General features: G+C 41.8%; 1 protein-coding gene across 4 annotated transcripts in view; it reads left to right on the top strand.

Annotated features, from left to right (window-relative positions):
- The first annotated feature begins 217 nt into the window (after window positions 1–217).
- The window catches only part of LOC121296513 (trinucleotide repeat-containing gene 6C protein-like), a 55,156-nt gene continuing 42,944 nt past the window's right edge, over window positions 218–12,429 (top strand). For 2 of the 4 annotated variants that reach the window (XM_041222164.1, XM_041222162.1), the window contains exons 1-2: window positions 221–281; window positions 3,752–3,792. In XM_041222164.1, the coding sequence (XP_041078098.1) occupies window positions 237–281; window positions 3,752–3,792 (86 nt within the window). In that variant the 5' untranslated portion in view covers window positions 221–236. Of the gene's footprint in view, window positions 282–3,751; window positions 3,793–12,429 lie in introns of all 4 variants that reach the window. The other 2 variants (XM_041222165.1, XM_041222161.1) reach the window with 2 other exon arrangements.

Below are 12,429 nucleotides of genomic sequence, written 5' to 3'. Positions count from 1 at the left end.
AGAAAATATTAATTAAATCAATATAAAATATCATTTCTATACTATACAGTCACATTCTTCTGTGATTAACTTAATCACAAAGATAATTTCAGTAATCGACTTTGCTAAAGTAAAGGAGCATTGTCTGTAAACCTTCTTGATTGCTGTTTTTCTCTCGCTTCTTCCATTTCCTTCTCTGTATGTCCCCTCTTTGCAGAAAGATGTAACAAAACGGCCAGCTTTCATGAACCACAGCAATGCTGATGATGTGGCAATACCCTAACAGCTCTGCAGGCGGTGCTGTAAGTAGGAGAAAGCACAGCAGTAGAATGAGAGTAGCTGTCCCTTATAAAACAAGGAAACAGCAACAATACAGCACAGCATTGGTAGTTCTGTAAAATAGATCACACTAATTATAAAACAAGGAAACAGCAACAAAACAGCACAGTACTGTAAAAGAGATCACATTGCAATATGATTAATGTTTCCTTACAAACCTGGACCTGCAGAGGAATAACAGAGAGAGCAAGACAGAATATTCTAAAGGCAATCGTTGACTCATTGCAAGAACCAATTTATTGGAAGTGACTAGCTATATTGAAACATAATCATCTGGTTTTATTGCTAGTTTACAGCTATGTTGTATTTTGAGGTGTAAGAGTTTGTGCTTGGCATCAATTTGTAGGTTGGCATGTCAAAATGTCTTGCTGATCTGATGCTGTTGAATGCAGTATCTATTGGAAAGAAGGTTACAGAAAGATATGATGGCACCATAGTGGTGTAGTGTGCTGCAGCTCTTCATCAGCGTTTGTAACAATGGAGAAGCAATATAAACACTGAACTTCACAAAGCAACAGGGCTGCACAGGGGAGCCATATTAATGCTTCTTAATCATCCAAAACCAAACAAGAAAGCATTCCTTTTAATTCCAGTTCGGTCCATTTAGAGCACTGAGCAATTCATCTACATGGTCTTTGATGTTTCATCTCAGCCTCTGAGATCATTGACGTTTGTCATCGCTCAGCCTGAATTTAATAAGAATGTGTTACAAGCCTTTATGGAGACACTGGGTTCTTTCCAAGCTGCTGAATGCTATACAAATAAATATAAATATTTATCCGACGTTTTTGTTCATCCATGTTCATATTCTCTGCTGTTTCAAGATGTTTTGTTCTCTGTTCCTGCCCTTGAATCCTATGCTACTTCACTCTACATTTACCCTTTCATCCTCTCCACACCAGCTGGAACCTGCCTCAAACACTGGCAGTATGATCTCTGATACCAGAGAAGAGAGTTCACTCATTTCATAGTCACAAAAATAAAAGTTAGGGTTAGGGTTACCTCAGCCATCTACTTTACCTAACCCTAACCCTGGACACATAACAAATTGTATTGTATTGAAATGATTTGTATGGTCATCAGAGGGCTTTCTGTATCCGTTTTCTGAGTGGAATCTTGTAGATTTAGTACCTCCTGCTCCTGTTGCCGCTGCTGTTGCCGCTGCTGCTGCTGTTGCTTTGAGCTTCCAGGATGGAAGGGTGTAAAGCAGCTTGCTGTCAGTAGCAGGTCTGCATGGGCACCCCTGGGAGATTGCAATACAAGCAATAACGACGGCACTAGGGGTAAGGGAGGCACTTTACAGAGAGTCTGTGTGCAGTAGCTGATTTGTGTTTTCCTTTTCTTTTTTCATAATGGTGTTATAAAGATATGTTCCCAAAACCTTTTAAAAGCCACTCTCAAATCTGGACCTTTAGGGCTATGGAGACAACAGCAGAAATATCAGCACATTATGCAAATTTAGATATTAACAACAACATATTGCATTATGAGCAATAAATCGGCCTGAGTGTGATCTGCCATGCAGGTAGGTATTGAAGGGAGGCATTGGGACCAATCCAGCCATTTCATATTAATAAAACTGAAATATTGTGTGCCACAGTGGATGAATTGTATGCCTGGTGCCTTAGCTTCCCAGACAACCCTGGTCTCTCAGTGGTAAGGATGCTTCACAGGTGTAGCCATGGCAACAGACATTCGGCCCACTGCAATAACTAGGAGCACCTCTGGCTGTGCAAGGCTGAGAAAAGGCAGTGATAGACATCTCTGTATTACATACTGCACAGCAGCCTCCCTCCTGCAGCTAAGCTCTGAAAGTGTGTGGAGCAGGGCTCTAACTCCTGCAATCAAAGTGACATTTAATCATTTACACATCTGTGACAAACGTGAGCAACACACAACACGCAGCCTGCACGAGTATTTATTGTGTATAGATATATTATTTTATAAGCCTGTGGCCTTGCCTGTAAGCTGCCCAGAGCTGCGTTGTCCTCCGACGCTGTAGCTCTGGTTTGGCTGCATGGGGGGCTTGCAGAGTGAAAAGAAGCAGTCGGATGACGACACACTCTTCGGAGGACAGCGTGTATTCGTCTTCTCTGCTTCTGCATCAGCGCAGGGGTAGTAGCGGTGAGCTGAGCCGAGCCTAACTACAATTGGACATTTCAAATTGGGAGAAAAAACAAGGTAAAATGAATTGGCGACTACTAAATTAAAAATAAATAAATAAATTTAAAAATACAAATAAAATAACAAACTATAGATATAGGGCAAACTAGGGGAGATGTATCTGTCCCGAAGTTCTTCCGCTGCACAGAGCAAGAGAGATATCACAGCTTGGGAATAATGATAACAGAACACTGCAGCCCTCTCTGACCTTGCCTAATGAGACATGTGGCTGAGGCTCTGACACGGCTTGAGGAAGAAGGCTTTACTGGGTTTAGCTCCTACGCTGATCTGAGGAAACTGATCCTCTGTTTATTCATAGTAGAATGAATATTAGTCCCTCAGTACATGCATCAATCTATGTTACCTGCAGGCCCCTGTGTTACTGTATGAGGCTCCTGATTGCCCTGTAGATAGTAAAGGCTGTTCGCTCCTGTGCGTTACTGTATGAGGCTCCTGATTGCTCTGTAGATAGTAAAGGCTGTTCGCTCCTGTGCAGTACTGTGTTACTGTATGAGCCCCTGATTGCTCTGTAGATAGTAGAGGCTGTTTGCTCCTGTGCAGTACTGTGTTACTGTATGAGCCCCTGATTGCTCTGTAGATAGTAGAGGCTGTTCGATCCTGTGCAGTACTGTGTTACTGTATGAGCCCCTGATTGCTCTGTAGATAGTAGAGGCTGTTTGCTCCTGTGCAGTACTGTACAGGAGATGTGGGATGGGGTTTAGTCTTGGAGTTCAGAGATGAGGATCAGGATGCTGTTCCCACAAGAGATGTTTTTATTACTGAGGAGCTTGCAGCTGTGTTTACACTCCATCTTTAATGGAATTAACAACTATGAGTATTAATAGCCTCAGAAATTGTTATTGAATGAAGCCGAGTTGTGAGTCATAATACATGCGCTCCTTCATTATCTCACCACTCGATAACTCACTCATTGGGTTCATTCACACTGAGAATTCTGACAGGACTCTAGTACTGTATTTACCTTATTTACTATTTCACAAGTCAGATTAGCAAAGAACAGCTGCCAGTAATACTTCAGTTAATTGGGATTAAATAGTTTTTTAAAAAAAGTAAATAGCTTGAAATTGAACTAATGGAGTAATTTCTTCTTACTATTAGATTCTTCTGACATTAATTTATTTTACAGCTCGTTGATGTGAGACACATTCCATTTTACTGATAAAGCAGCAGAGGGCAGATGACACAGCAAGCACAGGGTTGAGATTCTAGTCTAATGTTCTCTTTTTTATCATATCTTTCTCTCTTTCAGCATTACAGAGGCACTGAGGAGAACATGCATCCAGCACTCAGGTAAGATCTGATAAGCTGCTGGCTTTAAATAATGTGTCCCACCATGATATAGAAGCAGAACAACCAGGGAGCTGCTTTAGTACACCTGTCTGACAGAAAGAACCCTGTAAGGCACAGTCCCCTTAAACCCTTTTTCAGATTCATTCCCTGGAAAGCTGCACACATGGGTTACAGCAGCAATAATGTGAACAATGGAAAGTTCTGTGTGCTGATATGCTTCTCCCAAGCCATGCATGCGCTTGCTGAGTTCACACAATGCTGTTTATTCCAGCTCTCCTGCAGGCCACACAAATACACCCCGCTCATTGGATTATCAGACAGTAATGCACTACTGGGCTTTGCACAAACTAACTCATACATTGTGAACAGGAATTAAACATATCAATTGTGAGGGAAGATTAAAATAGATTATATTAGAATGAAGTAAGTGGCAGCCCCTTTGTTAATTTAGTCACTTACTCCTCTATGAGCTACTGTATTCCTGCACTGCCAGCTTGACAGCAAACACAGCCTTTTTACTGCAAGAGGCGTTACAGCAAAACCTCTCTAATTATTGGTTCTGAATACAGATTGATTATTAAATACAAAAACATTCTCAACTGTATCCCCTACAACCATCATTCTTGAAATTCCAATACTAGCGAGTGGAGAGACAGTATGCAGGAATGGCTGGAGCACAACAATGCCCTTAGATTCTGTAGCGTGAGCTGCCATGAGAGGTCTGTTTCTTTAATGTCCATTATGATGCAGTTTAGTGTATTATTGGGTTTTTGTCCACCACTGCTTCTGAAGCAAGTTGAAACAAAGTTGCATGTAACCCATTTTTTCCCTTTGAATTTTTTAAGCACCTATTTTGTGACCCCCTCCCCTCCCCTAATGTTTACAATTGGTTTTCTTTGCTTTCAGTTACAATAATTAGTCAGCAAGGCTTTTTGCAGATGTGGAGCAGGAGTGGTTCACATTGTCGTGTGGAGTGCCTGACTGACTGAGCCTCTTATCTCAGGTTAATACAATCTAGTGTAACATACAAACAGAAAAGGGAATTCTATTGCTGGCACTCATTCGCTTGTTTACATTCACTTCTGGATAGTTCTGTAGATCTTCGTCTCGCGCACAGTGCCACCCGGTGGCTATTGTAACTGTGACTCTCGAATCTCATCTGAGTCTAGCATTCACATGGAGGAGGTTAAAAATAGAATAGATTATTTATCAATGTGTGCATTCAATATTATATTGTAGATGTAGCTGCAATTCTTCACTCTGGGTATTATAAAGGACAGCTTGAATAAATATATTTAATTGAACAGATTGGAATGAATGGCATGTCTTTTTGAATAAGTATAGGGAACAGTTTCTAAAATAAGGGCCTGTCCCAGGCTGTGTCCCGACTCAGCCCATTAAACAAAGCACACAATGCCGGACTTTCAGTTTCTGTGTAATTAGGATGTGATGTGTGAAGGGATCAGGTGCGACAGTAAAGCACAGGGAGAATGTGTGTCAATCAGATCCTTATACAAGAACTAAAAGCATACCTTTTTAATGGCTAGAGAACAGACTTATAAAATAATGATCCCCAGCCTTCTCTTGAAGTTATTATTTGATATGTAATTGCATCTCGCTTTTCTCTCCCTCTTCCACCCTTTAAGTTTCATTGTGGGCTAGCGAGACATTAAGCAATTGGCTCTGATCAGGGAACCTCATGTAGAGGATTAAAAAGAAAAAAACCCTCGCACACACATGCATAACCCTAACCCTAACACTAACCCTAACTGTAACCCTAGCCCCCTCCACACACACGTATTCATAACCCTAACCCTAACTGTAACCCTAGCCCCCTCCACACACACATATTAATAACCCTAACCCTAACCCCCTCCACACACACATATTAATAACCCTAACCCTAACAACCTCCACACACACATATTAATAACCCTAACCCTAACCCTAACCTTAACCCTAAACCTAACCCTAACCCTAACCCTAACCCTAACCCTAACCCTAACCCTAAACCCTAACCCTAACCCTAACCCCCTAACCCATAACCCTAACCCTAACCCTAAACCCAACACCATATTAATAACCCTAACCCTAACCTTAACCCTAACCCTAACCCTAAACCTAACCTGAACCCTAACCCTAGCCCCCTCCACACACACATATTAATAACCCTAACCCTAAACCTCCAGCCCTAAACCTAGACTAGAACCCTAACCCTAGTGTGTATAATGTAGCACACACATTTGTATACCCCTAACCCAACCTTACCCGAACTACCCTAACCCCCTCCACACACCATATTATAACCCTAACCCTGATTGGACCTTGGGACCCCACCACACACTATTAATAACCCTAACCCTAACCTTAACCCTAACCCTAACCCTAGCCCCCTCCACACACAAGTATTCATAACCCTAACCCTAAATGTAACCCTAGCCCCCTAACCCTAACCCTAACCCTAACCCTAACACCCTAACCCTAATAACCCTAACCCTAACAACCTCCACACACACCTAACCCTAACCCTAACCCTAACCCTAACCCTAACCCTAACCCTAACCCTAACCCTAACCCTAACCCTAACCCTAACCCCCTCCACACACACATATTAATAACCCTAACCCTAACTGTAACCCTAGCCCCCTCCACACACACATATTAATAACCCTAACCCTAACAACCTCCACACACACATATTAATAACCCTAACCCTAACCTTAACCCTAACCCTAACCCTAACCCTAACCCTAACCCTAACCCTAACCCTTGGGGGAGGTGTGTGTTCATAATTCATGGGATTGGGATTACATGAACCCTAGCCCTAACCCCCCACACACCCACATATTAATTAACCCTGTGTGTGTATACACACACATTGCATTCGGGAACCCTAGCCCTAACCACACACACACACTTATTAATAACCTTGGGGTGTGTGGGTGTGTGGTGTTAAATTACTTGGGACCACGGGATTGGTGTGTGTTACCATAATAATTATAACACCACTTTGGAACACCTTGACATCCACATGTAATAACCTTAAGCCCGACCTACCCACACACATACCCACACCACACATTAAACCCTACCCTAACCACCCACACACACCAGTAATAACCGAACTAACCCCCGAACCCACACCACACACACCACAAGTGTGAATATAATTATTGGAATAACCTACATTTTTGAATTAATAACCCTAACCACACACACACACACACACACACATTAATAACCCTAGCCCTAACCACACACACATATTAATAACCTTAAACCTAACCCTAACCACACACACACATTAATAACCCTAGCCCTAACCACACACACATATTAATAATCTCAACTAACCCTAACCACACACAATCACACATTAATAACCCAGCAGTATAGCAGTTATATAGCTATTGAACTTCAGTGTTATAAATCAGTACTGTGAAAAGCATATTTGCAGAAGTCATTATAAGATGTTCAATTAAGCAGCTGCCTATCATATAATACAGTACAGTATATAATAAAGACACTGTACCACACAAATCCTGTAGACTCTACAAGCAGCTTCTTTAACATGCTCTGAGATCACATATTCACACACGTGTGTCAGGGTGGAGCCAGCGGCTTGATAAGGCTGGAGTGTTTTATCTTTTTATTTCCTTGTGGCTGGCAGTTCCCCCTGTTTAATGCCATGCTTTAAAGCTCTTTTTGTGTGACTTTAAGAGGAGCGCTCTTTTATTGCCAGCATTGATCGCTAGTCTGCACAGTGGAGCGCAAGATCAATATTCACATTGGGAGAAGTGTGCCTCTCTCTGTTATCTGCCCTTTATCCTTGTCTCAGAACCTGAATGAAATTGGAAAAAAGGATGGGGGGGTGGGTTTCCAGGTAATGGTACAATAACAGATCCAGCCAGTGGTCCTTCAGTATGTGAGTGTATTTGTCAGCAGTGAACATTACCCCCTCCCCCTCCCCTGCCTCCTCGCTTTGTATTCTGTAAGCTTCGCTACACTTTATCTACATGACAGGTTCCATTTCTCCTGCTTGTTGTTGCCTAGGAAACACTCACGGGGGCCTGAGCTGGTTGCTGATGCCCTTTGGGTTGCCTGTCTCCATGTAACCTCCTAATAACCTGAAAAGGGTGATAGGCAGTCCTTAGAGAATCTTAAAATGGAAAGAAAAGAAATGTGCTTCATCCAGAAAAAAAGCACAACCCACCAGCACCGCTCGCAGGGGTAACAATCAGGGAGTGCGTTAGACCGCCCAGTATTGATCCTCCTCCATGAACCCTCTCATATATCAGCTCTTCACTCACCTCCTGAGCCACACTTGCTTTGATTTGGACAGGAGACAAAACATTCTATTACTGTACACCAAACTACAATCCATGTCTTACATGTTGCATCCCTTCATGCTGTAACGTTACACTGCAGTATTTACCAAAGTAGAGCCACTGTAGAAGTGTGGAACAAGGGGAGTGGGCCAATACTGGGCTGGGTGGCTCTGTGGAAACTGATCAGTGCTTATAAGCCTAAAGTTTTGCTGGCGCACTGTTTGATTTGGTCTGAAAGACTATGTACAATACGTCCTCAGGTTGGGTTTAAGTTGAAACAAAACAAACCCCCTAGTACCTGAATGTATTTCAAATTACCACAGCTAAGAGGAGAGGCTGTGACCTCACAATGACATGCTTGTTGTTTTTCACTGCACATCTCATTTGCATTAAAGGCCATGTTTCATCCCATCTAGAAGCACATGTGTAAAGAGACACTGGTTTCTGTGCACTGTTTATGGGGGGGCAGACCCATTGTTTTGTCAGCTGATTCGGGATATTCTTCAGAACCTTTATTTGTCTATTGCTTCATTGATTCAGCTGGATTCCGTTTATTGTGCATTGATGCTGCTGTTCTTTTATGTTACATATTTATAAAGATGGATAATTAGATAAATATACCTAGTAATCAGAGGTTGTTAAACAGATATTGCATAATTTGCTTAATGTGAAAGCAGCTTATTAACAGTCATTACATTTGCAAGAGAAAGGACCTCTTTATTAGTGTTCAGGTGGCCCGGATTGGTTATTTGCTTTGAAAGCTTAGATGTATCTTATTGCTTAAAATGCCTCCCATTGAAAAACTAATCCTGAGGAAATGTGTCCTGCAACCTTTACCCAAACTCTCACGTCTGGGTTTCCTGACACTATAATTAAGGGCTGCAGCGCTCATCAATTGCACAAAGGGCAAAGCATGCAAATAGTGGTAGAAGGTCTGAGCAGCTTAATAAGTTAAATTAATGATGGGCTCCCAGACAGCGAGGAACAGCATTCCTGTTTAAAAAGGCTTGTGCTTAACCATAGAGCAGCACCTGCCTCAGCGCTCGTCTGGAGATGAGACACGCCTGCATCGCACCCCCTCCAGGGAGCATTGCTGTTGAAGGAACAGACATCATGGCTTATCTGTGACATTGCTTAGAGCCATACAAACAAAACCAATGACGTGCCTCTACAGTGGCAGCATTGTAAACACAGTGTCACCACAAAGGGATGAACGATACCACTGCCAGCAAACAAGTATAGCACTCTGAAGACAGTGTGTGTGCTGACTAATAGGAAAGGGTGGCTTGAGAAAGCTGAGGAGTTTGCTAGGAGACTGCTTTAGACATAGATATACCAGTACTCCCTGTGTTAGCGAATGCCCCACCACACACACGTACACACGCACACACACATGCACACGCACACCCACACACACACGCACACCCACACCCCAAACCCATGCGCACACCCACACCCACAACCACACCCCAAACCCACATGCACACGCACACACACAGGATCCCATTTCTGCTATATCCACTCACTCTGTGCTGCCTCACTCTGATAGAGAGCAGCGAGTGGCGCTGAGAGAGACGCACTTCAAACTGGCACAATCCATTTCCTTGAAGCAGAGAGTCTGCGCTAGTGCTTGTCAGCCTGTGAAGAAGTTTAATACATTTCATGTAATTCTAAAGAGCTGCTAGCAGAGAGAGGCCTGAGGCTATTAGAACACGATAACCCTCTGGTACTATAAAAGGGCTTGCATTCAGTCTCATGATTGTTCCTTAATACCTCTGAAATTAGATCCGGTGTCGGCAGCAGCCGATGTGCAGCGTTGAACCTGAAATCTACTGTGAGAACTAAGACACGACAGTCTGGTACCAATTCATTCCTATTCTACACAGGGTACATAGGGCCAGGCTCTATGGAAGGACTTGTTTCTGTGGCTTCCGCTCATCAAAGTCTCCAGCCAGTCTTCCACCTGGGTCCTGTCAATATGCTTCTGTGCACCCATGTAGCTCAGTGCCATTATCTCATTGCATTTCATTGTTAAAGTACAATGTTATTTCTGAGTATAAGGATCTGTTAGAAGAAAAACATGTCCTACACATTTCACACATTGTTATTAAAACATGTAAGCAAATAAATGAATATACTAAAACATAAGAGCTTTCATCCAGTAGCAATAATAAAAAATACATTGGAATGATTTGAAATTGCATAGAATGTAAATACTTCCACTGCTTAAATAAATGAAAGCTGGACGAAAAATGGATGGCATCATAGCTACAGATCAATAGAAAAGTGTAGCATGTACAGAAAAACATATATAACCTGCAACATATAACTGGGAGGGGTGAGGGTTAGGGTTAGGGTTAGGGGTGCATTGGAATGTACAATCTGCCAGGTAACAATTCCAAGCTTGCTATCAAGTTCAATAGTTGAAATAGTTCATGTGATGAGCAATATAGAATTTGGTATAAATAACTACCGCACTCTTGAGGGTCTGAAAAAAATGGATAGAATCAAAATCCTAATCATTTAACAAAGCTACCTGGTTTAACAGCAAGCCCACAAACCCACATACACCTTTGAATTAAACTGCTCTCGTCTCCATAAACTTGGACCAGCGTCCTTCACAAAAACTGGCAGATTAATCTCCTAAGATTCAGCTGAAATGCAACTTCCCACCAGCGCTCCCTCCCGAGGGAAATCAGGGAGCTGAGACGCTAGCTACCCTCAAAAGGAGGTAAAACAGGTTTATCTTCAGCCCTGCCAGTAACATAGTTTGATTCCTTACTTACAATAAATGCCTTGGGTTGATTTGCTTCATGTAAAAAATACAAATTTTAGTTTTTGCAAAATAACTTTTTTATATCTATTACATTACCTAATGCTATTTGTTACACTACAAGTCATAACCATTACATCATGATCATTACATTACATTTGTAATGCTGCTCTTGTATCAATAACCATTGCACTATGATCATTACACTGTATTTGTAATGCTGATCTTGTATTAGCTGATCTCTAACTTTGACTCTTCCAACAACATTGCATTTGAACTCTTATACAACCAAACCTCCCATACAGACATCCACAATAGCTACCATTAATCATACAATACTTTCCTAACCCTAACCCTAACCCTAAGCAAACCTCCCATACAGACATTCACAACAGCTAGCACTAATCATACAATACTTTCCTAACCCTAACCCTAACCCTAAGCAAACCTCCCATACAGACATTCACAACAGCTAGCACTAATCATACAATACTTTCCTAACCCTAACCTAACCTTAACCCTAACTCTAAACCTAACCAAAACTCCCATACAGACATCCACAACAGCTAGCACTAATCATACAATACGTTCAATATTCATGTCAACCAGTGGCACATTACCCATGACTTGTAGACAATTATACTGTACAGTGTGTACTGAATGGTTTATTAGTCACATTCTTGACTCTCAAAGGTCCTAGCCCTAACCCTAGCCCTACCCCTAACCCTAACCCTAACCCTAACCCTAATCCACGTATAACTTTGCTGAATTCACTTTAAAGAAATGCACTTTAAGCTGCTTGCCATGCAAGCTTGTTAGATGTCTGAGGGGTCTGGCCTGACATGTAAGCTTGTCAGATGTCTGAGGGGTCTGCTTCTCATCAGCAGCTTTCCCTGTTTTTTATTCCTATTCCGAATGGAATTGTTTGAGACTAGAGGCAGTACTGGTGCAATTGTTTGTCCTGAATGGAGTTGGTTGAGACTAGAGGCAGTGCTGGTGTAATTGCTGATGCTCATTGGTAATGTGTCCCTGCATAAGAACAATGAATTAATTTGCAGCCTGTGAATTAGCAGTGTCACAGGAATAAGTTCCCTCCTCAGAGAGGAAGGATGAACGAGCAGGTGAAGCAACAATCAAGCATGCCTTCAAACCTTTCGGGCAGATCGGAGGGCATTCTTAATCAAAGTGTGGTGGACAGCTGGCCATTTGAGTTAAACCAGCCAGGGCTGCATCATGAACTCGATTACTTCCTTCAGAGACTTCCCAGGTCTGATGTATTCTTTATTACAGCTACAAACAGATTGGGGTAGGCCTCGTGGTGCTGTAGTAAGGCAGGTTAATACCTCTGTAATCCATTGAAGAAGATCATTATTATTCTCACAGATTTATTTTTAGCTTTAAATACATGGAAGATTCTTCATGCTGTATTATACTTAGTTTTCATTGCGTGCATTTAATATTATTATTATTATTATTATTATTATTATTATTATTATTATTATTATTATTATTATTATTATTAGTCTAATTCGTTTT

The sequence above is a fragment of the Polyodon spathula genome, chromosome 21 (genome assembly GCF_017654505.1).
Source record: "Polyodon spathula isolate WHYD16114869_AA chromosome 21, ASM1765450v1, whole genome shotgun sequence".
NCBI lineage: Eukaryota > Metazoa > Chordata > Actinopteri > Acipenseriformes > Polyodontidae > Polyodon > Polyodon spathula.
Note: the sequence above shows the minus strand (reverse complement) of the source record. Positions and strands in the feature narration are given on the sequence as shown.